Below are 27,887 nucleotides of genomic sequence, written 5' to 3'. Positions count from 1 at the left end.
GTTCATGCGTTTCGTTCCTCTCGTGCGGAGCCATAACGCATTTTCTCGGGCCCTCTTTTTTTCCTACCGAACAAACAAAAACATCTAAAAACATTCGATTTTGTTCCCTTTTTACATCACAAATATCACTCTTGATATAGCCACTGCCTTGTTTAGTAATTAGTGTGTTTATTTAGTGCATGTAGTGTCTGAATACATGATGGTATATGACTAGTTTGGAATCTTCAATGACAACATGGATATGAATCGACTTTTACCAACGGGAAAAATTGAAAATTTCTAGACTCAAGTAAGTTCGCTTATTTTAGTTTTTTATTATTCGTTAAATAATTTTTATTTTTCTCGGGAGAAAATAAATTTAAAATTTTTGTTAAAAATCATTGAATTAAGTCATACGTGCCGGAATCTAACGGCTGAGGTTAATTGAGAGGGACACTTTTCTGATACCGAGTTCCGTGGGATAGCGCTTTAATGTATTTCACTCCCCGGGGCGCGGTAGCCCAGGTCGATAAGATGCTCGCCTAAAGTACCAAAGGATGTTTAGAGGTGTCGCGAGTTCGATACCCGGTTCGTCCTTGTCAGAAAACTTTCCTGACGCAGGGGTACAATGAAAAACGGCGACTTGACCGCAGCAAAATGTTGCTACCGCTGGGAGTCTCCCATCGAGAGGTTAGCGCACCAACCTCTCGATGAGTATAAAAAACAAGCCTGCCGTTCGGAATCGGCAATAAATTGTAGGTCCCGGTCTAATTAGCCCTCGTGTGCAGAAAATGACCATGGTGCGACAAAAATGATCAACGATCAAAGTATTTCACTCCCCAGCGGACACTCTCAATAGTGGACCGTAAAATCAGGCAAATTCTATTTCCCCCCCCCCCAAACTGTAATTTAATCATTTTTTGACCATAAACCAAGAATTCGTCATATACAACTGAGAGATTATGTTTAATCCCAAGATCACATTGGTAAATATGATAAATCGTCAATTAATTACTTAATTAACTGAACTAAGGGCCCTAGTGAATTTGAATGGTAATGTGTGTTGGATTTGTATTCACTTGCTGGTACGTATAAAGAAAGTCAACATTACAAGACTGCTAATGTTGTTGTGAACGTTTTTTATCTTCTTCACACTTATTTTAATTTAATTTAATTTTTATTACAAAATATGCGTAGTGAACGTATCACATGTGGGTAAAAATAATTAATTGAAATTGGTTTAATAAAGAGAAGATAGGTTTTAAATTTTTTCATATTTATCCGACTTTCTAACTTCATTCGGGAATTATGCATAATCGCCTGTAAAAGTGATAAATGTAGTTAAATTTGATCAAACTGTGTGTCCTTATCGAGACGATTGGTGACTATGCATCACCGCCAGTATATCACCTTTATACACACACAGACACACACGCGCGCGCGCGCGCGCACACACACTTACATATGCATTTTAACATTAAAATGTATAGGAACCAAGTGCGACCGAAACCAAACGGCGTATAAACGAGGTTCCACTGTGTATCGTACCTTCCCATTAGCGGACAAAATTTCTGATCCCATGGGTGTGGACATGGCCCCCTCCACATCCTTGAGCAGGGCCCTTAGGCTGGGATCTTTTGCGGGCCTCCCGGTCAGACTTTTCACGGACCCTTCCATAGTTAATTTATAGCATGAAAAAGCAAAAAATGATGAGAATTGTCCCGGATTCCATATATGTTAGCCTAACGAACTTCAGAAGATAAAATTGCTTTGTTTGTTTTTAGCCGGGTTCGTAACATACATAGCAGTCTTTCTCAACCTGCGGGCCACGGAAGGGGGGGAGGTCCGTAAAGATGGGAATAGAGGGCCTACAAGCACACTCAATAACTTGAATGGTAATTATTCAGTTCCGTGTAACTAATAATTATATTCACATAGGTTCGAATGGGAAATAAAGCTTTTTATAATGTAAATTGCTGGTTGGCAAATCATTCCAGAACTTTTAGTGGTCCTTGGATTCAGAAAGGTTGAAGAAACGTCGAATTGCTATAAAAGATGATTGTGAAATTAATTTGAGCTAGATTGACCCGCAACACATGCATTATTTCTTTTCCAAATACAGTGGAAGCTCATTATAACGACCTTGTGCTATTGCGACCGTCCCGTTAAAACGACTGGTAGTCCCAGTTTTCTCCAGTTCCTCCCTTGTTATTTTCCATCCAGTATAACGACCTACAAAGACCATTCAATTCAATAGAACGTCCGAACTGTGACTGCCTCTTGCCCATCACCTGTAAAACAAATGAACAAAATACGTGTTTTTCATTCACCTAAATTGCACTAGACCTTAAATATTGGAGAATTCGGCATGTCTTCCCCCCGACCCAGCAGCAGGGCCCCCGGGTAGAGATCTCTGGTAGACCCGTGCCAGCTTTTTTTAATGGGCCACTTCCTGATAAATTTTCAGTGCGAAAAAACGAAGAATGATAAGAATCGTTCCGGGCTCCCGGGCTGGAGCATTGCAATCCCTTCAATTGTGGAGGGCCGTGAAATTTCGTACGTAAGTGCGTGCGATTACTTATTACTTTCTAATTTCATGTATTTTCATTGCAAATGCTTACATTGTAACAAAATGGATAATTTAATTTTTTACTCGGTCTACATACGGAATTCTCTTAACATTTTCGCTCCAGAGAGGTACACACAGTAACATCTCTGGTTTTTTGCTTGTCGTTTTTTGCTTGTCATTTGCTTGTCAATCGTTTATAACTACATACTACAATGTACCCGGATCTGCCCCACTACTAACATATCTATAGCACACAGGTACAGTATGTATAATTGTTTGGAAGTGAGTTATTGTACAATACAGCAAAGTCATCGAGTTGGGAGAAAAGAGGAATCGAGTTCCAAGAAAATACCAACTGTTGAGCATCATTGACTATAGAAAAATGAAAATGAGTTAGGTTGAAAAAGTGTTCAATTGACCGAGTTGTTCGGAAAATTGATGTTCGGATAAACGAGGTTCTATTGTAGTTTTTTCTCAGGTGTGAATAAGTTACGGAGCTAATTTTTTTTTTCAAACTTTCGATATAACGTCAATTTTCCGTGAAACGAAGAGGGTCGTTGTAGCGAACGTCGACTGTATTTTCTTTTTAACCTGTTATAATACGAGAAACCTTATCCAATAAAAAAGTCAGTTAAATGAGATCTGATTGATATTCATATTTCTAGTCATCAAATGGCCTATAGAATTGATTACAAAAACTAGATTAATTACTTTTTCCCGATAAGAATCAGATTCGTTTACGATAACAACAGAATAAGAGGTGTTATTAAGGAAGACCAAAACTCGTTCGTCACATGTAATAAATACTTTTAAAAAAAGAAGAAAAATATCCGCCTTTTTTTTGGTTTTGTTTTTACCGAAATGAGCAAAATTTCACGAGGGCGTCTCTCAGCATGGGCAATGAGGAGACGATGAATATGTTGAGGCGTCGGTTCAGGTCACGGGGCTTTCTGTTCGAGAGAGTGGGATTTCTTACAAAACGGTCACTGGGACCCGGCTTCGGGGCCTTCTAATACATACACGAAAGGAATCGACAATGATCCATTTTAGAAAACGTGGCCCACCTTTGATAGAGAAAAAAAGGGTTATTTGTTGTAGGCGAACTCAGTTTCTTTCCCTATCGAACCCGTTGATGATAATGAAGTCAGTTTTATGAAAGTTTTTCGATGATGAGTGCCTCATCTTTCGCTGCTCACTTCATGAAAGCCAACACCTCAACATTGGATATGTCATCGTAGAAAGCGAGCCTTTGGTTTATTACCGATTCTGATATTAAGTCAACAGGTATGATTAATTGTTATCATTATCACTGAAATCCTCTTGATTTGAGTCGATATATTTTTCTGTAAATTAAATTTGATTGGAGGGTGTTTAAAATTTCATATTTCATGATATTAATACTTTTAAGGGGTAGGTGAAAAAGCATTTCTCTTTGAGGCAGGAGTGCACAACCTTTTCAGTCCGTGAGCCAGGTAGTAATGTGTGTATAGGGTGACCATACAACCTGTATTTTAGTGGGAATTCCAGTAATTTCGGTCGTCACATAAAATATCCGTTTTTTCATTAATTTTCAACGAAGCTTATTTGAATCTTTGAAATTAAGAATTAAGATTTTTTTTAATTAAAAAAAAAGTTCAAATTTCACTCACAGGGGTCGCTGTAAAACGTAAAACTCGACATAACACATAAAATGCAACACAAACCTTTCATAATAAATGTTTAAGACAATACGCGTTACCATAAAACTATCAAATTTCAATATATGAGCGCCTTTCTAGCTCCTGCTACATCTAAACGGGCGAAGGGATGCTTTGCTCATGTTGAATTATAGTAGTTTTATGCAACGCAAATTTATAATAAACATTAATTATGTACTGTTTGTGTTACATTTTATGTGTTATATAGAGTTTTTCGTTCCACAGCGGCCCCCTGTGAGTGAAATTTGAATTTTTTTTAATTTATCCGAAGAAAAAAAAAGCTCTAGGACCATGATAGGTATTTTAGTGCAAACCGCACCTTTTTATGTCAATTGGTTGATTTGCTATTAATTTTTTTATTGTGCCCTGGACTTCTCGCACACCCTGTATATTGAAAATACTTTTGCTGTAGATCAAAAAAAAATTCGAACGCAGTTAGAAAATTCAAAATTCATATTTAAAAATTAAAAAAAATTAATTTTAAAAACGAATGTTTTGGAAATTTTTCGGGCACTGAAATGCCCTCGGTATTTAGGCAATTTCTTATCAAATATTCAAGAAAATCTTCGTATTAGATATTCGATACCGAAATTATTTGTTCTTTGATAATGGTCAGATTTTCATTCATAAAAACCTATTACGTCTATGAATAAATATGGATTAGTTTTCAAAAGCACTGTTGTTCAGAAATGAATAATATTTCAAATGAGCTACAATTATTGAAAGGTGTATTCCTTATATTCATTCTTCATCATCAACAATCTTGAAAATTTTTACGGCCCAGTTCAAAAAAGGAATTTTCCGGTCATCTACAAAAGTGTCTTGAAATGTCCCATTTCGGTATTGGGATAGTCTAAGGATGCCACGGGGAAACAAACCGAATGTAAGAAGAGCCATTACAGGTGACTAGAAGGGGGGGGGGGGCATAGAGAGCTGTGAGAAAATTCAGAGAGATGTGAAGAAAGAAAGCTTTGTGCAGAAAAGTAGGAAAATAAAATTGGAACTGATTTCACAGAATCTAGCAGAACTACCCTTAAAACCAGGGCTATCTCGACGCGAGGCCCCCATTCACGGCTAACCTGGAGGAGACTCATGTCCATAAGAGTCCGAGAATATCGCTTTGCCCATGATGATGAGACGGCAGCAGGGCTGGAACTAGAGGAGGGCAGGGGGGACAACTGCCCGGGTGCAAAATTTAGGGAGCGGTGGTTTTAGGTAGGAACAAAGAACACCGTTACAAAATTATCAAATTTTAAATTTGTGGGAGGTGGCAAAATAATGTTTCCCCCGGGCGGCGAAAATCCTAGTTTTGATGACCGCTATGAAGGGTCGCCTCATCGTCATGTGGTACCACAAGAGGGGTAGCTCACTGAACTTTTCCTCCAGGGTATCGAAGATCAACTTTATACATATACAGAAAATATGGTTCAGAGGGGACTATGTTCGAACAAAAAAGGTTAAGGAACATTGGTCTACAACAGCAATTCTCAACCTATGGTGCACCGACCACCTCTGATTCACGAAGATGGCATAGGTGGCCTACAGGGCAGACTTTATAAAATTATTCACCCGTTGTAATTGATATTTAGCAATATCCATATCGGTTCAAATAAAATTATACCTTCAATACTTAAGTTCACCATACATCATCGAGGAGAATGCAGGAAAATGCGCTTCTAAATTTCGGGATATATCACCGAATTTTGCCAAAAATTTCAATTTATTGCTTTGAATGCAATTTGCTAATTACTGATAAAATTGCTGAAGGGTGTGGAAATAAAGGGCTGCTACAAATCGCAGTTGTCTACAAATCTTATCATCAACAAAAGTGTACAGTACCTCACGAAAAAAGCATTCAAGTGATCTGATGACTATATTTCATTGTGGAAAATACGGCTGATAGGAATCTTATACAGGAATCACCAATTACCATCAAAAACATTGCCACAAGTAGGGAAAATCACCAATTGTATTTAAAAATTGCGGAAAAAACGTTAAACCTGACAAATATGTGAGATGAAAAATTTTTGCCATAATTATCATATAGTTTATACTATGAAAACGCTGTGTGTGTGTGTGTGTGTGTGTGTGTGTGTGTGCGTGTGTGTGTGTGCACACATTACGACCTCAGTAAGAATCAAATAAGTGTCATTTAAAAAATGTGACTAATGTATAAATGAAATCGGAACAACGAAAATTGCAGGAATGTCCCGTAATACGGGACACCAATGGTCCGTCAAATTGTTTCAGACATTTTACTGTCTCTTGTTTTCAGAAAGGCTGAGAAGTCCTCCGACCACGAGATGAATTTTCGCTGCGTCATGTCACGTCACGTCGGATGATTTTATTCAATTTTTTTTTTGGTAAAACGATTGCACATCGAGAAAAGTTCATCAGTGACTGAGCTTTCACGATTGCCATGTCCTTCTAGGATAAAATAGAATCGTTTGACGTGACATGACGTGCCGTAGCCAAATCTCATCTCGTGGTAGGAGGACTATACTTTAAAAGTTAGTCAGAGCTGGGCAAATGCCCGAAATGGGCGGGAAAACTGTAGAGCAACAATGGTTTCTGGGCCTCAACAATTACTTTCGGAACGTTTACTTTGGTTATTGTAGTTCCCTAGCATTGCGTTTCAGATATGTATATGCCTTTACAATGGTTCATCACTTAGTTAGTGCTGCTAGTATTATGTGTGTCACTTTTTTAATCCCCCCAGTAATTGCAGAAAACCCGGGCAGCGCCGAGTGTTATAGCTAGTACAGTACTGTATAAGGTGGCTTACAATTTTCAAAATAACATTTGCTCGATGTTGCTTTTGCTCGTAAGAACGTTTTCCGGTTGCGGATAAGAAATTATCCTAAGGATTCGCACCTTTTATAATAGTATGTCGAGATGATGCATAAAATCCTGTATACACTTGTAATTGATGCTTATCCTTAAAGACGATAGAATTTTACGCGTCTGTAATCCCAAGGTATTTCAGATTTAGAATTATGAAAAAAATGCATGTAATTATAATAACAAGCATCGTTACGCATGAACTTTCCACTGGCCTCTGAGGAAACTAAAGAATTGGAAAACTTGAAAATTGGATTTTTTTCGATGAAGTATAGTCAAATTTCGGTTGTAACGACATCGAAGATTTCGTGAATTTTGTTTTTGTTATAACCGAGATTGTGCCGTTTTCGATATATTTTTTTGACGAAAACGTTGTCAGACGTAATCAAATGTTGTGCAAGGTGCTGTAAGTTCATCATGATAAAGGTGATCGAGAGAAAACGGTAAATTTTGGTCATAAATATGAGACATCATCAGTTCTTGCCACAAAATATCACGAACTTTCAGGGAAAACACCAAATTATGGCCCAAAAATATCCCTTGGTAAAAAAAACACAATCCTAGAAAATATGCAGGGATTTGAAATGTTTTTTTTTTTTGGATAGAGCACGTTACAAAATACAAAAAAAATACTGATGACAAGACCAAAAATTACAAAAATAAACAAAGATGGACATACATATATTGTACAACCGCTCTGTGACCCTCAAGGGACTTGTCCTTCCAGAAAGACGAAAATAATTTATAATATTAAATTTCTATTTTTCCAAAGCAACATTCATTCTATTATCATAAACAGTAACCATTTATACACGCACAATAATTAAATTTTTTTTAATGTGTCACCAAAAAATATGTCGTAAAAATTGCAAATTAAAATAATTATATCCGGTTCTTATAACGATCTCTTCGAATTTTGATGATTAGTGATCATGCAAATTGTTGAAAAAATGTACATATTTTTATATCTTTATGTTCAAAAATGAAACACGTGTATTGTAAAAGTGGGAAAAAAATCGTTTTCAATGCAAATATTTCTATTGCATTAGTGTTTCAAAAACAATATTCTTCGCGAAACCAAAAATATTGTAATTTAATCTCTTATTAGTAGTTTCATATTGATTTAATATTTTTTGGAGCAGTGTAACTAAAAATTTTTTTGAATAGAGTTTTATTCGTTTTTGGCACTTGATATTCAATACTTAATCTAGTTGAGATGATCTATTTTGATTCTTTATTAATCATTCTTCATTTGCTATAACAAATTTTATTTTTCTGTATATACAGGAGGAGGGGGGGGGGGGAAAAGTCCGTAGAAACTTTTAAAATGAATAAAAACCGGAAAAATAACCGAAATAAAAAACGGTTTGTAGGGTTAGCATCGCTAGCTCACTGGAATTTTTTTTAAGACAGGAAAAGAAAATAACTCAAAAACAACCGATAGGTGGCACTGGTACGAGCGACTTCGGTGGAAATATGCAAATGAGACTGTAATAAGAACTTGCGCTCCTAATCCACAATCAGTTCACCGTTGTAAACCGTGTTTGTGAATCTGCCGTTGCTGGATTTGTGACTCGCCTGCAATGTGTTATTCCCTGTGGTGGTGGTGGTCATGTGGAACACTGCTGTAATAAACGATTTGGAGGCATTTTCTGTTCGTTATTTGCGAATCTTTTCTTTGACTTATACAAATACAAATACAACACCACAACAGGCAAAACGCCCAGCGAGGTTGCTGAGAAAAAGATGCCCATAACAAATATGGATGTCATATATTTCAAAAATAAAGCAACCCAATTAAAAATGTAATTAAAAACATTATAAACAATATTTACACATCATAAAATATTATACAATGCCCATAAAGAATACTTATGGTTGTCTTATTCTAAGTATGAATAGCTTCTCGATTTACCCCAACATGTTTATCATACTTCTTTTTAAAAATGTGTCAATTGTACATCAACGGCACCTATCGGCTGTTTTTGAGTTTTTCCTGTCTTAAAAGTGACCTAGCGATACCAACCCTTGAAATCGTTTTTTATTTCGGTTATTTTTCCGGTTTTTATGAATTTTTTTTGCCCACCCTGTACGTTTGTTTTGGTCAGAGGAATTAGTTTTTAATTGCGAATATTATATACATTATCTAATTCATTTATGTTAGTATAGTATGCACTCCCCAAGCACAGATTTCATATGTTACAATTGAGTATATCCATGCATTTGTATTTTCAAGTCTATAATATTACTGCAAAAGTTCGAATTTTTTAGTTATTTTTTTCACAGTTCAAATTCCATTTAAAGTCGTCCTGTATTATTATGCCCAAATAGTTATAGTCGAAAACTCTGTTTATTTCTTGGCAGTTACAGTGTAATATGTTTTGAGTAGGGGAATGGTTATGAATTTTTATTTGAATATTATCGAGATTAAGCAAATATATTTAGTTTTCTGAATATTTATCTGCAGTTTGTTTTTACTTAGCCAACTGTTTATTACGAAAAGGTCTTCTACTTTTAAATAAATTTTCTATTTCTCTTCTTCTATATGCAGTACTGTATCGTCGGCAAAAGATATTAAGTTTCCATTTAGTTTAAGTTCGCAAAATTCGTTTATGCATATGAAGAAAAGTACGCGTCCTAAAACTGATCCCTGAGGTACACCCTTTTTTACTTCAAAAAATATACCAATTTTTTCATTTATTTTAACTGCTTGTCGTCTATTATAATAATAATATGTTTCGAACCATTTCAATAGATTGTCAGGTATGCCAGCTGAGTAAAGTTTCTTAGTTAGGATATTTAGGTCGACGTAATCAAAAGCTCTTTTTCGATCTAAGAATACGGTTATTGAATATTTGTTTAGGTTGTATCCATTATTGGGAAATGGAAAAATTAACATGACAAATAAGTGAGATGAAAATATTCACAGTCATATTTATAATGATCTGTATTATAATTTTCATACTATAATACAGTCATTTCATATTAAACTATGCAAAATAACGTTATGAAAATTATGTAACTAGTCCTACTTTTTCCTTTATTATGTCATTTATTGCCTGTAAATAGTCATTATCTTTGTAAAAATGAAATTAAAGCAGCGGTTCTCAACCGATGCTCCGTGTGCACTTCCCAGGGGCTCCGCGGCCAGTCGAGGATAATAAAATAAATCAATAAATTTGATGAACAAAAAAACAAAGAGGCCTAAGGGTACCGTCATATAAATAATATACTAAAAAGGGTTCCCCGAGTTAAACAGGGCTCCGCCATAGAAATTATACACTGAAATGCCAGAAAAGGTTGAGTACCGCTGAATTAAAGCATTGTTATGTAAATCTCGCCAATTCGGCAACAAACTTAGCGAAGTTTGGCGACAGCTCCGATACTTTCGAGCCATCATGACGCCAGAGAAATTATAGGATCTCACCAGAATGGAGGGAAACTTTCTCGAATCTTTCTTTGCTTGTATAAAAGTGCCGCCAAAGCAGAACTTGAGTGGTGAAAAGACAAATACTTGTGTGCGTTAGTGACATGTCAGGGGCACTCTGTTTACCGGATTATCAAATCGCTACTTGTGAATACGCGTAAATAGCTGTTCTGCGAAATAAATCTGTGTTGTCCTCCAACTGCCATCTCGAGTGCTTGTGAGAGACATTATCCGGAACAATACATTGTCTTCAATACATTTAGTTCTAGTAAAGATCACTAAAGTTCAAAACTTCAAAACACCGTGAAAAAATGGTTATTTTTGTAATAGAAAAAGTCAGAAAGGACAAAATTACGGGAAATTTTGGAAATTTACGGAAAAATTACGGAAATTTTTTTTTAACTTAGCCCTAGACATGATTGAGTTCTGTTTTCAAATACTATGAAAAACACTAAATCGAATTACGAATAAGAAAGGAAAAAACATGTAGGGTGCATAGATAACAGCATACAGGAATGTCCCGTATGCGGGGCATGTTAATTAGAAGCACTACGGAGCACCAAACTTCTTAAAAATTCTTTTTACCATCGTTAAAGAAGAAAAATTTGTTGTAACCAAGTTCGTGGAATTTTCATCGACGTTATAAACAAATTTCATTTACGGTATTTTCTAGGGGATCATCCCATACCGCCGCCAATTATTGACATTATAAGCGAAGTGCCGAGGTCTTTGTAACAAAGTTTGACTGTATTACCATTATCAAGGCTACTAAATTGAGAAAATTATCATGTATATACAAGATTGTAAAACGAAAACGCATGCAGTAAAAAAAATACGGAGTGGGAGAACATTTTTCTAAAGCTCTAAATTTTCGTGACACATTTATAAATTGGTGTTTATCTCGGGGTTCCTTTGCTCAATTTTCAGCCATTTGGCGGAATTTTGAAGTGCCACAACATTTACATTACTTTCGAATCATGCTCCCCCCCCCCCCACAAGGGCGAGGCTGGCAGAGCTCTAGTCCAGGGGCCCGGGATGATTCCTATAGGGATTTTTTGGGTTGTACTCCCAGTTACAAAAAGTATCACAAAAACTCAGATAAGCCATTCATGTTGCAAAGAGCTGTATAGTTATTAAAATATAAAAATTTACTTTTTATACGGACACCCTGTCCTCAGAAACCCAATTAGAAAGTTGTTGCCCTGTCTCGCCCTGGCCAAAAAAAAAATTGTTTTTAGAAACATGGAATATTTTCAGGAAAGACAGGCTAACAACCTTTTCATTGTGTTTTTGAACACAGGGTGACTAAAAATGTTTTATTCATTTCTTGATAACTATACAATCTCTTGCAATATAAATGACGTATATGAGGGACACACGATATTTGTGGATGCTTCTTCTCATTGGTAGTATACTTCTAAGATCAACGATTCACCACTAATTTGGGGGAGGGGTTGCACCCATCCTGTATTCATATACTGAAGAGAAGAAATAAAACTATAAATAAAAACTTTTTGAACTATTTTTCTGTCGCAAGTTTGAGACACTATATTGTCCCACGCATTAAAATACCACTAAATTTCACTCCTTTTTTCCCTATCGAATGTCCTACGTAGTCATTTGTTGACGAGAATTGTATGAGAAAGAGAGAGAATAATTAAGTGAAATATGTATGCAATATGCAAATAAGTCATTACTGCAGAGGTCTTCAACGGATGGCCCGTGGGCCAATGGAGCACTCGAAGCTCTTCGCAGTGGCCCGCCGACGAAAAGGCTCACATAGTTTCAGAATTAATAGAAATGTTGGAAAAAATCTCAATGAAAAAATGCATTCTAGAATTGGTAAAAAGAAGCAATTTCAAAGTTACTTTTATACAAATACAAATACGACTCCACAACAGGCAAAATGCCCAACGAGGTGGCTGAGTTGATAAGAAAACATTTCAGAACTAATGAGAGAAATAGTTTCATGATTAATGAGAGGAAATAGCTTCAAAAGTGTTTCACCATTGTTGAAAATTCATGACTAACGAGAAATATTTCGGGAAATACAGCATTTTCAAAACTGATGAAAACTCATTTTTTTATAATTATTTCAGGATCAATGAAAATTCGTGCTCAATGAAAAACAATTTCAGAATTGATGAAAATTCATATTTAATGTGAAGAATGGGTCTCACAATAAATAGAATTATAAAATAATATAGGACTCTTGTTTGACTTGAAGCCAGGGCCGCAACTACGGGTGTGCAGGCGGCCCCTGGCATCGGAATAGAGGGGTGCCAATTTCCCTCTTTAACCTCTCCTTCAACATTATGGGGGAGGGCGCCTAAATGCGTGCTTGTCCCGGCTGGCCAAGCATCTAGTTGCGGCCCTGCTGGAAGCACTGGGGCTCCGTTGGGCACACGCGTTTAGACACTACTAAATACCACGATATGATTTTTTGGTCCTCCGGCGCCATTGAAGTATTTTTTGGCCCGCAATGTCTGAAATTTTGACGACCGCTACCTTACTGGGCCCCATTTTCATGTAGGCAAATTATGCATTCACTCCCAAAAAATTTCGAGGAGCCAAATTTCAAAAAAAAAAAAATTCATGAAACAAGTATCTTTGAGTGGAGGGTTGGTTGGTGGAGGCATAATGCTAATTTTTCCCTCGGTATCTGGAGTCAATGTCAGGCCCAGTATCAATATACCGTATTCACGTTTCTATTTCCAAATCAAACTCGTCAATTAAGTTAACCGTAAAGAAGAAGAAACGGAATAAACATGCAACGAGGTCTTCCTTCCTGAGCAAACTAAATTATTCAACTGGATTCGATTTAATCGGGAACATCGCTTCGACCCGATTCCCACCAAATGAGGAAATGCCCGTGAAAATTTGTCAAGATCTGGTGCGTTTGAATCGTTTCCAATAAAGAAAAAGAAAGAAAAAAAGAAAACTGAAATCTCTCCCAAAAGAGGTTTTCTTTCAAAAAAGATATCTATTTGCACTATATCGGAAGAAAAGGCGCCCCAAAAGAACAAGAAGATGGCTCGGGAAGAGACTATTATAGTGGAACTTATTTAATTTGAATTTTTTGATAATTCGAACTTTTGCGAACTCCCTTTGCATAGTTTTCCACTTAATTTAGTGTTAAAATTTTTTCAAATATTTGGAATATTCGAATTGTGGAAGGGGGGGGGGGGAATCGTGATTTTAGTATGAACAAATGTAGACAGTGGTGGTGGGGGAAGGTCCAATAAGCAGTCAGACGTTGCTTCTCTCGTCTAATTGTATCTTTATTATCCACGACAACTGGCTGCTGACCAGTTTGTTAAATAGTAAATCTTTAAAAGTAAGCGTAAAAATCTTAGGCCAACAGTGGGTGCGTTTTAACTTCTGGCTCGAACGACCATGCATTTTGTCCACTAAGCAATGTGTAAGTCAGTGGTTCTTAAACTTTTGACAACCACGAGTCCCTTACTCAATTCTTGGTTGGATGAGTTTTATCAACTTAGAAACCAGCAAAACCACATGATCTAAATTCGTAAAAAAGAATTATCCGCGTTAATCCGCCAAAAGGGTTTGACTAGAGAACAATTTCAGAAACGACTGTCTGGATTGGAAGAATTCATAATGATAATTTGTATTTTTTGGTTTTTAATAATTTAATGTCTGTTTTTGTAACATTGATTAGCCGGAATTGTGTACCACTTGATACGAATTGCGTTGTTCAACAAAAACAGATTTCTTTCTTCAGAGCAGTTTCTTCCAACAAATTCTAATGAAAGTGGACTTCCCTAATACCATATAGTAAATGGTTAGCACAATTTGTGGAAACAGTTTCGTAACTGATGGTATCAGTGACTGTTTTCTGTAAATCAGGCTTTCAGCATGGGTCAAGAAATTCCACAATGATGCCGATTCCAGAACGGCGGAGTAATGTTGCAACTAAGATTAATTATATATAAAATAGGGTTGTGGTGTATTTTAGAAATATATGACATCCATATTTGTTATGGGCATCTTTTTCTCAGCCACCTCGTTAGTCATTTTGCCTGCTGTGGACTTGTATTTGTATTAATCCTACGTGAATATTGATGATTACGTTGCAATTTGTAGTCATTTTGCGAATCTAGTATAGATTAATTGGATAATCATAACTTTTCTTCGCTGTCGTCTTGAGCTTCGAATTAACCAAGTTCGACTGTAGTTCTGACAAATATTTTTGAAGATATTTTCTTCTGAAAATTGAAATACATGATTTTTTTGTTGTTGTTTTGACTTAACTCTTTACCTACCAGAGGGGTGCAAATCTATGGACCCTAGAATTTCGGAGAGCTTCTTCGAGACAAATTTCTTTCCCCCCCATATTTATTTCGTCTATTCTTCTGCTGCACATTGTAGAACCTTTCGCAACAATGACTGGACTACTCGTAGAAAGCAAAGTATTTCAACGCTCTCTTCTCCGACCAAACAAAGCGAACGGGTATGAAAAGAAGATTCGTCTTTCTTCACACAGTAAATTTCCCGTGATGCAAAGTTTTGGCTACTTATGCTATTTGACATAACCAACTTCGCCAATTGTCCTCATCAACGGCATTTTGTGACAGCAGAAATCGGATTAAACTTATTAATCGATAAAGATTTAAGAGGCTGAGTGACAAAATATTTTACGACCTACTGTTTTAAACAGAATATGTATCAAGACAAGATGACGAAAACTAGAGAAATGTAAAGCTTAAAAATAATCCCTAAACTAATCACATTACAGAATTGTGTGGACCATTGGCGTACGCGGGGGGGGGGGGGGGGGGGAGTGAGCCAAGATTATAGTGCAGGATATTTTGCAGGAAAAAAAGTAAAAACCCCTCCCCAGAAGGGAAAAAAATCTGAAAACCCCCTCGAGAAAATTCTGCGTACGCCTATGTTGTGGACATTATCTATTCAAGAAGATTGCTTATAACTAGTAGCATGTCTGTTAGTAGAAGACAGAGTTTAGACTATATAAACATCCCACAAACTTTTAATCCTTATTTATCACACAATGGAACCCAATACCAGACGCATTGGTGGTCAAAAAAAGGTGCCCTGGGAAATACACGAGAATAAAGGTAGATTTTCTCTAATACAACACCTTTGCATTTCCCAACAAAATACTTATAGAGATCTCTGAATTACACGCCATTTGGGGTCAGCTAGCTTTTCAGTCCAAGGAGCCTCAAAGCTGTCTTTCACAATAACTCAAAACTTATTCACGAGACAAAAAGTTTTTCTTTTTTTTGCTAGTAAACTACACTGTATTATGCTTTTCTTAGTTTTACTGAAGAGCCACGTGTACGTACCCACAGAGCCGTAGTTCTCCACTCCCAATCTATGAATTGATAAAAGAAATCCTCTTTTTTGAAAAGAATTTTAAATACCGTGTTTTCAGATAAGTAAGGACCTCCCAAACTCCAATCGCAGTAGGAAATCATTCAAATCATTTGAAGCTCCGAATCTTTTCACCATAAGTCTTTCTGTTTTCAAGAAGTCTTTCTTTTGCAGTGCCCTGCCCATGGGCGAATATTTTCCTTAATCCAGCCGTTGTTTTGATACAAACAAAACGAGAGCTAAAAATGAAAAGAGATGTCCAAACACGAAAAAGCAGCAGGATAACAAACAGCACAACAAACCGATGGTGAGAGCCACAACCCAAATTCTGCTATTGTTACAAGCATATATGTATTGAGTATAGGCCAGGCCAATTTTTCTTGGAACTCGCCTGTATAACAGCCCTTACTTATCTTCTCATACATGTATTGTCCACTTTGCGATAGTGAATTCTTCAAGCATCTCAACCTTCTGTCAAGTGGATTAGAAGCTGAAAATGTTGGAGACAAGGAGTGGTGCTTATCAAAATCTATTCTAGTTTTGTTATCACCAATTTTAAGCCGACAGGGCAGTGTTTCTCAAAGTGTGCGTTGTGGCTCCTAGGGGGTGTTCCCACTTTTTTGTGAGGGGCGTCACGACGAGCTGGAAATACTGATGTGTATGTGTGTGCCTATTTATGCTTTGAAGTGGTTCTTTTATGGATGTACAATATCTATATTAAATTATTTTGCGAGCCACAGATGAACTATGAACAGGGCAAGGGAGGCACGAGCATGACCAACACCCACTAGAAAACATAATAAACCCACTAGAAAATATTAATTTAAAAAAAACTTCCACTTTCTGTTAATTTTTTTTTCTCTGTAGGTGTGTGATATGAAACTTGATTGAGAAAAATTTCATTTCAGTCATAAATTTATTTTCCTAAAACCATTTTCAAGGAGGAAAAGGATAATTTTTTTTCTGTGGCTCATATTTTCAATGGTTCTGTGAACCTAGACAAGTACAGGGAATTTTTTGTATTTTTGTCTGAACTGAAAAATGAGGGGGGGGGGGTGAGTAAAATAAAAAAATATAAATATATATAATCTAAATTCATCTAGTAAAACGTTAAGGCAGAAATATTTCATAGCACCAATTTTACTCGCGGAATAATTGAGTACGGTACATATATCAAGTCGATTCCACAGTGCGTAGCGCAAGCAGTCGCCTAAGTTTAGTGACGTCACGAGCTCGTGTTGCGGCCTTGAAAATTCTCTAGTAGATGTTGGCATGACCCCCACAAGGGTAGAGCTGACAGGGCACCAACCCCGGGGTCCGGGATGATTCTTAATTCCCCCCTCCCGCATAAGAAGGCCCGTGATGCAGGAGATCCGAGCCAATCTGATTCAATATGTGGGGAGGGGGGGGGGGCATGGCCACGAGTGACGAAAGGTTGAGAACCACTGCAGTTGGATGTGGAAGATGGAATTCGCACTAAATCCAAAACAAATAAAAAATAAAAATTTCCCTTTCAGTTTTACCGATATTTAATTACTTTTTTGACGGAAACATCTTATTTTCTTGGTGTGCGTATATTTTGCTAGAAAAACACAAACAGCTAGAAAAAATAGGGAAAGGTCGAACTTCGGTAATCTTAGTTCTAGAAATCATTTGAAATTGTACGTAAGTTAATTAACAATAACGACAGTGATGTGCAAATACAATAATATTTAGTTGTCTTTTTCGACATTGATTCCTTCAAAATTTAATAGGTCCGATGTACAGTGCATCTGAACTTTTTGAGTGTTTCATAAAAAATGTCAAAAATAAAATTTTCGTAAGTTTTTAATCAGAAAAAGAAATTAAGATATTCTGATGTATTTAAATTAATGTTCTTTTTTTCCTATTGTATTACGGAAAAAATTCTCCGACTACTAATTAAACCTATAGCTAGCTGGCGGATCTTTTACTAGTTTCAAAGAAAACTAAATAAACTTTCAATGAAAATCAGAATGTTGGCGAAATTTCAAAAGATAGTAACCACGCGTCTTTCTCAAAGCTCATCCGAGGTATTGTCATTGTCAATAGTCATTCTTTCATAGGTAACTAGCTTTAAAATAATCCTCTTTCTCCGACAAGAACCCCACTCAGCAGCCGTCAACAATCCGTCACTGCGTCCCGCCCACGGAATAAAAGAATGTGAAATGCCTATCCCCCCTACCTCGGCCGGCTGGGCCGGATCTGGTAGTCTGCATGACGGGCCGGATCGGCCGGATATAGTAGGGAAAGAGTTAATGAATGAATTAATTTTATAATTAAAATATGTATTCAAAGAAAAAAGAATAGTTCTACACCTCTGTAAAGACTGTATTTCAAAACTGAGAATTTCTGCTCTTTTTTTCTTTTTCTCACTCCAATTGTACAGGTTGTGACTCGGTGATGTACCTCTTGCTTGCATTCACTGCCTTTGGGCTTTGGATATCAGTTACGGAACAGAAGAAAATCGGATGGAATAGTATCGAGAAAGAGGTAAGAGATCGATGTCAATTGCTGTGTTGTTGGACGCAACGAAAGGAAATGAAAATTTTCCGCTATATACATAGACATATGGAATAGTCTCATAAAGTCACTGATTGATTGTTTTGGATTGAACGCTCCTTTTACAACGTCTGTCAGAAATATGCTATATTTGGTGCGGTATTTTCCCCCCTTATATTGTAATTGCATATTTTTATAGGTTTTTTTATCTCCACAAAAATATTTTTCGGAATAAATCCCAAAGAAGAAACAACAACAATTGTTTTTTTGCAATGAATAATTTCAAACAATAGCAGTTTTTCGTGATCCTTTAACCCTCTGTGGTTCAGCCCCATAAAAACGTATTGAATTTTTTTTTTTTTAAATACGGATCTAAATGAGTGATGTTTTTAATTTAAGCAATGTATCAGCACCAAAATGTAATAAATTAGAGTGGATTTTTTAATTATTCAAAATGGTTAATTGTGGTTAAAGTATAACGTTTGTCTTGATTTTAACTGTATTTATAAACAGATAAAATCTTGCTTAGCAAATTTGAGTAGTTTTAACATTGAATTTTATTTTCAATTCCCTAATTTTGTGCATTTTTATAAATATCTGAACTCATAAAATTTCAGCAGCTCTCTCAAAAAAAATGGCACCTACAAGTAATCAATTTCTTTCTAGTAAAAAAAGTATAGTCGTATTTGGTACTGAAATGACACTAAAAGATGTACTTTCTAAAATACCAAAAAAAGAAAAGAAATAGGTATAAAATGGGGCTTTTTATTTACCATGTATTTGACATGTACAAGGTGGTCATAAAATAACTTTGTCTATAGCTTTGTCTTGATTATACGAGCTCTTAGTGGCAGCAAAAATCAACGAATGCGAATGAAATTCGAGACATAGGTGTTTAAGAGTATGCGTTCGAGAATGAGATTAGGAACAAAACCTTAGATCTCACGGTTACGGTTACAGCAACAAGATATCGAAAAATTCAAATGGCAACACCCATTTTTATGCATTGTAGAGTGATTGGTGCAGTATAAACCATGTGCTATGAAAATTATATAAATACTGTAGTCGTTATTTATTAGCTATATATTATTACATGTTTCGCTTGTAAATAACCATTAAATGCATCACTCTGTGAATCACGCCACACTGACGACAAACTTGGCAAATCTTTTTTTTTTCAAACCGAGCACAACTCAGGTCTATCGCCATAGGCAATTTACTACCTAGTGAGTTGTGCCGGAAGTGTAAGTGTGTGTACCTAACAGTTTGAGTGCGTTTCTAGTGTTGTGTATGATTTTTCAGTGCTGCCATCTATATCTCAGAAGTGAAGTTAGTGATGTGTAGTGACTGAATATTTGTACTGTTTGTAGGACTGTTGCTCTCTGTGGCGAGACTTTTTAACAGGGAGATCGGCTCGCATTCGCGCCTCGAAACTTGGCAAGTCTGGCGAGTTGGCGATGTCATGTCGCGAAAGGAAAGGATTGGATTTTCCGAGAATATGGTAGAATTTTCTCGAAGCTTTTCCCGTGGCTATAAAGTGGTGCCACCAAAAGAGAACTAGGAGTTGTTTGTTGAAGTTTAGAGATTGGAAAAGATATCTTATATATTTGTAGGTCGCTTTCTCTGTTTAACGTGTTTCGTCGAAACCGCTGCTTGTGAATACGTGTAATTGTTGTTCTGTGAAATAAATCTGTGTTGTCCGTGAACTTTGCTTATCGAGTGCTTGTGAGAGACATAATTCGGAACAATTCAGTGTCAGAAGTGGGATGCATTAATGGTTATTTGCAAACGAAACATGACATAATACATGATAAATAGTGACTATTGACATAATTTCCGTAACACATGAATGGCGTTGGAACAACGGTACCTGTATCACCATAAATGCGGGGGCAGGACGCGCAGACAAAGAAAGATCTCATCAAAGGACCGGTGAACTAGAGGCTAGACACCCGATCAGGGACTTCCTATTTGAAGAAATTCTTCGAGAGCGTCTAGCGCACCAACCCCTTAGTGAGCTTTCTTTGTATGCATGTAGCGCCCGCATTTATGATGCTACAGGTACCGTTCCAAAGCCATTTACGATTTTTTTGTTTTTTTTGATGCGCTGATCATTTTGCAATGCATAAAAGTGGATATTGGCCATTCGAATATTTCGAAATGTTTCATTGTCGCCGGGCACAGAACAGAGTTTCGGGGTTTTTTTCACATCCTTGAGTACATACTTTGAAATACCTATACCTCGAATTTTATCCTCATTTTATTTTACTTTCACAGGCGCTAGGGGCTTATATATCAGCAAAGTTATTTTATGACCATCCTTTATATTCAAATATACACGGGATCACATATAGGGGTTAATCCCAATTCTTTGCTACATGAATGACTTTCTCAATACGCAATTTGTGAAAAATTATTACTTTAACTGTAATTATTAGGATTTCCGGACAATGAATGGAGATTTCTTGTCACCGAAGAAGCCGCTGAGTCACCACTTGAAACAACTAGATGTCGTGTGTGCTAAAGACCATATGACGGTGCACATGGAATTCGACGAACCTTTCTTCGGAGTCGTTTTCTCACAGCCTGGGAAACATCAACACCAACGATGCATTCACGTCGGCCCTCACGCTGGAGTACTCAAGACGTCTTTCCACATAACTTACGACACCTGCGGCACCACCGAAGACCTCAGGGGGCAATTCCACGAGAACACTATCATAATACAATACGGTGAAGACGTGCTGGAGGCTTGGGACGAAGCCAAGCGACTTCGATGCGAGTGGCTGGAGTCGTATGAGAAACCTTCATCCGACCAATCCGTTAAGATAGCGGACCTCGATGTTGTGGAACTTAACTTTCGGGGTGATGACATAGACTGCTGGATGGAGATACAGGAAGGTAAAGGCCCGTGGGCCAGAGAAGTTACCGGGCTGGTAACGTTGGGAAGTCCTCTGACGATCGTCATAGCTATTAACGATCGAACTAGACAATTTGACATGAAAGTTAAGGAGTGCCGCGCCCACGACGACGGTGGATCCGTCGTCAATCTCATCGATGAAAACGGTTGTGTTCTACGCTCCACGCTGCTTACTCCTTTCGTTAAAGTCCGTGATTTCAGCAACAAAGCCTCTTTGATAGCTTACTCGCATCTGTACGCGTTCAAATTTCCCGACCAATTAGACGTATACATCAGCTGCGTTGTGGAAATATGCCGTCACGGTTGCAGCGAGTCGTGCAACGGATATTCGTCTTCGAAACATGAACCGAGTCCCAGACGTCCGCCTCATAGCCATCCGCCACCTAGAAAACCACCTGAGGTTTTCCAAGCAATACCATTCGATGTACTGCACATACAGCAACCGGAACCCGGAAGACAAAAAGAATCACTTCCAGTTTATAAAGATACGATATACAAGAGTAAAATTACTGAGCCTCCGAGTACTTACGGCCATAATCACCAATCCGGCGCGGATATCGAGCTTTTGCAGATGCTGAAACAACTCAAACAGTCGGAACATTCTTTGAAGAAACACAAACTAGATGCTTTGGCAGCTTTTGCGGCCAAGCCACATCATCCAAACATCCATAAAGCTGACTTTGCATCAGAACCTCAGCCTGAACCAAACTCGTTCGCTCATCCACATCACATAACAACAGAAGAGCTACTCAAATCTCAAAGAATCAGTGAGGTTCCACAACCGGAACCGAATTCGTTTGCTCATCCTCACCATATCACCACAGAGGAACTCCTGAAAGCTCAGAGAATCAGTGCTGAGCCACAGCCGGAACCGAACTCTCTGGCTCATCCCCATCACATAACAACAGAAGAACTCTTGAAACTGCAGGAACAGGGCCCCGTTCCACAACCAGAACCGAATTCTTTCGCTCATCCCCACCATATAACTACGGAAGAACTCTTAAAAGCTCAGAAAGTATTCGCCGAGGAGCCTCAGCCGGAGCCGAATTCTTTCGCCCATCCACATCATTTGACTACAGAGCAACTCCACGCACAAAGGAACAAAGGTACACAACTGTTTACAAATCAGCATTTACACGCTCATTTCTCGAACGAACCTCAACCTGAACCGAACTCTTTTGCGCATCCTCACCACATCACTACGGAGCAGCTGAAACAAGCACAAGCGGAACACGACCTGGGATTTTACAACGCTGAACATAGTTTGCACCAAGCGTACGAATCGACGAGAGTCGAAACAGTCAAAACAAAGTTTACAAAGAACCAAAAGGTGTCTATCGGTTCTCACGCATTGCCCTCAGTGATATCAGTGACACTATCACCGAATGGCTCACCGGTATTCAGGTATAGTCCAGCTCCACGCGGTACATCCCCACAACCTGCATATATTCAAGGGAAACATTCGGGAAGGAACACAACACTGCCTCCGCATTTGTGGGACAAGGAGAGAAATCCAAATCCAGTAGGACCCGATGGCATACCGTATCTTCAAAGATTCCCGCTTGTCACGTTCAAACCGAAACAGCGTCACAATCCCTATCCCGTACCTCAATTTAGTCCTCGTCAACAAGTTTTGATGAGCGTCATAGCCGATAGGAGGATGGATGAAAATGCTGAAGACAAGTCTGATGGTAACAGCAACCACGCCGACGGTCAAAACGATCAGCAGCAGCAAACACCTTCGGCCAAATCAGATGAGATCAACACTCGTCCACCTATAGCTGGTTTTCTTCTCCAGACTGATCTGGAGGGTCAATTCGAGCCCGGCGCTCGTAAAGCGATGGTCCACGGTCCGAGACACCTTCGCGTCAAGCGTTCAGACAAAGTCATAGGTATAGGTGTTCAACAAAAATTCCGGGCTGTAGCACTCGCTGACCTAGCCTTCGAGCTGAACGGAACCAACGAGAACACAGAGATATATCGCGGTCGCAGGGAAGAAATAATTTACGGCGTTTGTCTGTCCACCGCCAAACTGAGCATCAGCTTCGGTCTTATACTCTTCTTGACGCTTTGCTCGACCATCATCGCCACTGTCCTCTTCCACAGGAGCCAGATACTTTTGAGACAGAAAGGGTTCTCGACTTCTTCGATCACCGCGACGCTGTTCGGAGGACAAGTGGAACGTCTCTATAGGCCTTCGTTGTCGAAAACTCAAACCACAGATATAATAGAGATGGGATGAACCGGTGGAATTCCCTGAACCCACGGCACAGTGATATTCCTAACCCCTGCCGTTTCCAAAAAAAAACCCTCGACATTCGTTTGTGATAAAACCTCGTGAAACCTATTGATATTCCAATGATATAAGTCACGCATCAGGTCTGATCTGTCTAAGAGACAGCATCAACTCTTGCTGAACCATCAAAATACTTATTTTTTTTCTAGTTCACAAAACCCAGGAAAGGTCGGTAAAGTTTTAACACACAAAACAGGAAGTTGTGCAAAACCCCGAAGATATTTCGTTAAACTTTCGGAAGGGTTACGTGTTCTGTGCGACTAAGAAAAATATCATCGTGCCATGAGCGACCAAATCCTTTTCCATCCCTCATTTCGACAATAGGGAACTGGCCCTTATGTTATGGTATTATACAATACATGGTATTATATTTAACTGCTAGCGATCTTATCTATGCAATCCATTTTCTATGGGTATTACTTACTTAATCAATTTTGTTTGTAAAAATAGAAGCAAAAAAAAAAAAATCAAACTTTTTTTTTAGTTTATTTTTCCAAAAAAAATTTCCCAACTTAAGCAAAAACTATGATCAGAACATTCGAGAAATAACTACACCATTAGCACAAGCATCAGACTCGACCAGCATTAATTAACGATTCAGCACCCACGGCCGACATCTCGATTCAGATTATTCCCCGCCAGTTACCCGCAGCAAGAGCCAAAATCAATAACTGTATAAAATCTCGATAACTGTATTATTACCTTATATTAGAAACATGGACGCTTAAACGAATAGAGGTTGCATAATCCGGCGGCGTCCTATCAGAAATTCCCCGCAATAGGGATTGGGTCGCCGTTCGGTTAGTTAGTTAAGAGTTAGATCATTTTTACACCTTTCAATTCATGTATCAAAGTGTAAACACCTTTGTTGCTATATTTTCGTTTTACAATTTTTCTGCTTCATGCATGCAAAGCGGAATCAAGTTCCATCATTCGCGTTATTATTTTGTACACCATAAGTTCGAATTATGAAGGAATCCACTGTATTTTATTAAGAAGAAAACGGGAAGATCCAGCTAATTATAGCCAAGAAGCGCGTCTAACACGAGAATTTCCAAATAAAGTATGACGCTGCACTTTAGGTTGCTGCACGAGGTTGGGCGGATAGATATGCCACGGGCCATCTGTCTTGAGAGTAATATTTCATTGAAAATACCAATTGAATCGTCAGTTTTAAAAAGGGAATAAATCAAAAAATCAAGTTATGAAGAAACTGAAAAAACTACAAGTATATAAGTGTGTGTGTGTGTGTGTTATATTAACTTCTTAAATCTTTCGCTTTTACAAGGTCCGATATTTTAAGGTCCGGGACTTTAATGGATTGAAAAACAATCCTAGGTGGCTCGTTACTTTAAAGCAGGCATCTTCAACCCGTTGGTCGCGACTCGCGAGCACCATGGTGCTCTTTGACGTACCCAGAATTATCTATGCTCGTGTCCAATTCCGTGCTCGCGAACACTTAATCAACGTTCCAATTAAACACCTTGGAGGAATTGCATTCAGGAATTGAAATCATCGTCATTTCATGCATTCGTAAGTTAAACTCACCGTAAAGGTGCTTTTCTTTTGATGACGGGTACAGGCAGTGCTCGCAAGACCTCGAAGACCTCTGCTTTAATGAAACAAAGTCCTTCATTCAGTCAGTCTGGACACGGCCATTATTGCTGGGGGGGGCACGATGATAATGATGTCAATTCTTATATACATATACACATTAAATCAGTCGACTCCACCTTGGACGCAGTATCTCCACCCATGCTCTAGGGACACGTGTACAGCGACGCTTGGAGAGAGTACTTTAGAATGCAAAAAGTACCGTAATTTAACGTATATGAGGAACCCCCCCCCCCCCCCCCTGATTTTTTTAGATTAAAATTTGGAAAAAAGATTTGATCAAGGGTATTTTTTAATATCCATGTATAAAACACCCCTTCTTTTTTGGGTTCCAATTTTTGGAAAAATGGGGGGGGGGGTGTTGTTCCAGTGTGACGTCGAAACCTACGTGCGTGTTTCGCGATTTTCACCCTCTCAACGTGGTTTGCGACACCATGTTCCATTGCAATTTTTCTTCCTCTTGATGTCTACTAACAACCCTCTGAATTTGTCGGTCCATTAACAGAGCACCCCGTATAAGCCTATATCGCATATAAAATCCTAATTCGAATATAAAATCCTAAATCGCATGTTGAAATCAATCATGAATCAGTTATAAAATCCATATATTCGGTTTCATCTTCAATTTAAATCGTTCGATTTCCACGGCATTATAGGCCTCCTGTTCTTGTTCCATGAATCTCCTGTATAGTTGATAACTTCCTTTTCTCTTTGTAGTGTGGCCGTCCCACTATTGGCAATGGTTGTCAAATGTTGGAGGCTACTATTACTAAACCACCGTGCACCTCTTCACATTCCTGTGCGGAACTTCTAACAAATTGGTTCATGTTGGAATGTGAGTGTACGTGTAGTGAACCAGACGTGAAGTTTGTATTTTGTGTAATGCTTATTGTGTGTAGTGCCGCCATTTGCAATCAGTTTTATCACTATATCTGCAATCACTATGAGTGGAGTGGAGTGTAATAATTGAATGATTGTACCGTTGTAGGCCCGTTACATTGGAGGCTAGAAGGTATCGGAAGGCCAATTCAAAGGAGCCGCTTTCCTTCCCCCCCCCCCCATCCATCTTTCAATCCGTCTGGCCACACATTCGTCCAAGAACGCCAACAGTCACAACACGAAGAGTGTTCCGGGAAAAACTGGATCTGTTCTTGTTCTTGGCAAATATTCGCCAAGGAATGCGGAACATTGATCCGGCCTAGACCAGTGTGTAGCCAGCCTATGCTGCTAGTGCCTCATTGCATCAAGAAAATATTTGGAAATATTTCGAAATATTTTCGAATAACTATTGGGCCAGGCTTGACACGAGTGTGGCCCTGCCTTAAGACAGTAATTTCCAACGATGTGTATATGTTTCGTGGCACTTGATGGTGCCCGAGATAGGCTTGTTTTGCAACAGTGTTTTCAGTTATACTGTGATGTTCAAAATAGAATTAAAAGTTTAATGGTAAAGCTCTGCCTTTGATGGGGGGGGGGGGGATAATATAAAGAAAAAAAGAAAATCTCGAGTCACATGCACGTCTCACGAAAATACAGTCAATCAAACCCCGTTGTAGCGCCCCCCCCCCAATTTAGCGCCAATCCCGCTAGCACCAAAATTTTCCAGTGAACAAATGTTACATGTATATATGGATTAAACATGTGAATTTGTGATTCGATGCAACGCCAAACTCGTTATAGCGCCACAATCTGCAAGACAAATGGGAGCTTTACATCGGGGTTTGACTGTATTTGTTAACCCTTTATCTACCAGATTATGAAAAGTCGAATATGAAGAAAATTTCAATAAATATTGATAAAAATAGAAAATAAATATGATAGTAATAGATACATATTATGTCAATTATTTGGTAATTAATTTCAGTTCTAATTAAAGATTGAAAAGAAAATGTTTTTCTCTTAGAATTAGTTGGTAAATAACACAAATTATCTAACCTGGTACTCACCGTCAGTAGATAAAGGGTTATACAATTTGGAACATTAATCAACATGTAGTCGAAAGTTAACGTTCAGTACGTGTTTTTCTCGAAATAAAATAAAAAAAGGAAAAGTGACATCGCTATATGAAATGGCCGCAAGACTACACTAGAACCTCTCGATAACGGACACCCATAGGACCAAAAATTTTGTTCGCTAAACGAGAAGTGTAAGTTAAGGATAGTAAAATACACTGAGTCCTGTCGTCGTAATTCGAAATAGTGTCCGCTAATGGGAGATGTGCGCTAACTGGGTCGTATGGGAGGTACCACTGTACAAGACATTCAGTGCCAATTGCGATGAAGAACATTTTGGATGTTAAATACTTTTAGTCTATTTATATATAGTTACATTTAATTATATAAATACTGTACTTTTTCACGAGATAATCTCATGTAAAATCCATGTACAAATCGACCTGATGCCGGCGTCGGGTTTTATTCGCATACACGATTTATACACTCAGATATAAGGTCTTTTTATTTACATTATATTTTAACATTGGCTATGTAATTACGTACATTCTGTGATATAAATTAATGTAGCCTATGTATAAAGTCACAATGAATAAAGGACTAACATCTATAGTGTCAATAAATTGCTTTCAAGAGACTTCGTTTGGATTTCTGTTTTTGAATACACAGCTTATATGGTTATAATGTGCAAAAAATAATCGAATCGTACAATTACAT

The 27,887-nt window shown here is 38.0% G+C and overlaps 1 protein-coding gene across 2 annotated transcripts; it reads left to right on the top strand.

Annotated features, from left to right (window-relative positions):
* Window positions 1-41: 41 nt before the first annotated feature.
* LOC149081731 (uncharacterized) lies at window positions 42-27,808 on the top strand. 2 transcript variants are annotated; one of them, XM_089237154.1, is made up of 3 exons: window positions 42-289; window positions 18,276-18,379; window positions 20,827-27,808. In XM_089237154.1, exons 2-3 carry the CDS (start codon window positions 18,290-18,292, stop codon window positions 23,548-23,550), a joined length of 2,814 nt encoding a protein of 937 aa, XP_089093280.1. In that variant the 5' UTR covers window positions 42-289; window positions 18,276-18,289; the 3' UTR covers window positions 23,551-27,808. The 2 variants fall into 2 exon arrangements, with proteins under 2 accessions (XP_089093280.1, XP_089093279.1); XM_089237153.1 differs by lacking the exon at window positions 42-289 and adding an exon at window positions 3,580-3,832.
* The last annotated feature ends 79 nt before the right edge of the window (window positions 27,809-27,887 follow it).

The sequence above is a fragment of the Pholcus phalangioides genome, unplaced genomic scaffold, assembly GCF_987345545.1.
Source record: "Pholcus phalangioides strain wild (caught in Gottingen) unplaced genomic scaffold, Ppha-v1.0 ptg000009l_1, whole genome shotgun sequence".
Taxonomy (NCBI): Eukaryota; Metazoa; Arthropoda; class Arachnida; order Araneae; family Pholcidae; genus Pholcus; species Pholcus phalangioides.
This window is presented reverse-complemented; position numbering and strand designations above follow the sequence as displayed.

What these genes read in the sequence shown, in the direction of transcription:
- LOC149081731 (XM_089237154.1), top strand. Translation starts at nt 18,290, where the DNA reads ATGTACCTCTTGCTTGCATTCACTGCCTTTGGGCTTTGGATATCAGTT. An exon ending in GGAATAGTATCGAGAAAGAG is followed by an intron (nt 18,380 to 20,826) that starts GTAAGAGATCGA and finishes TGTAATTATTAG; the next exon opens with GATTTCCGGACAATGAATGG.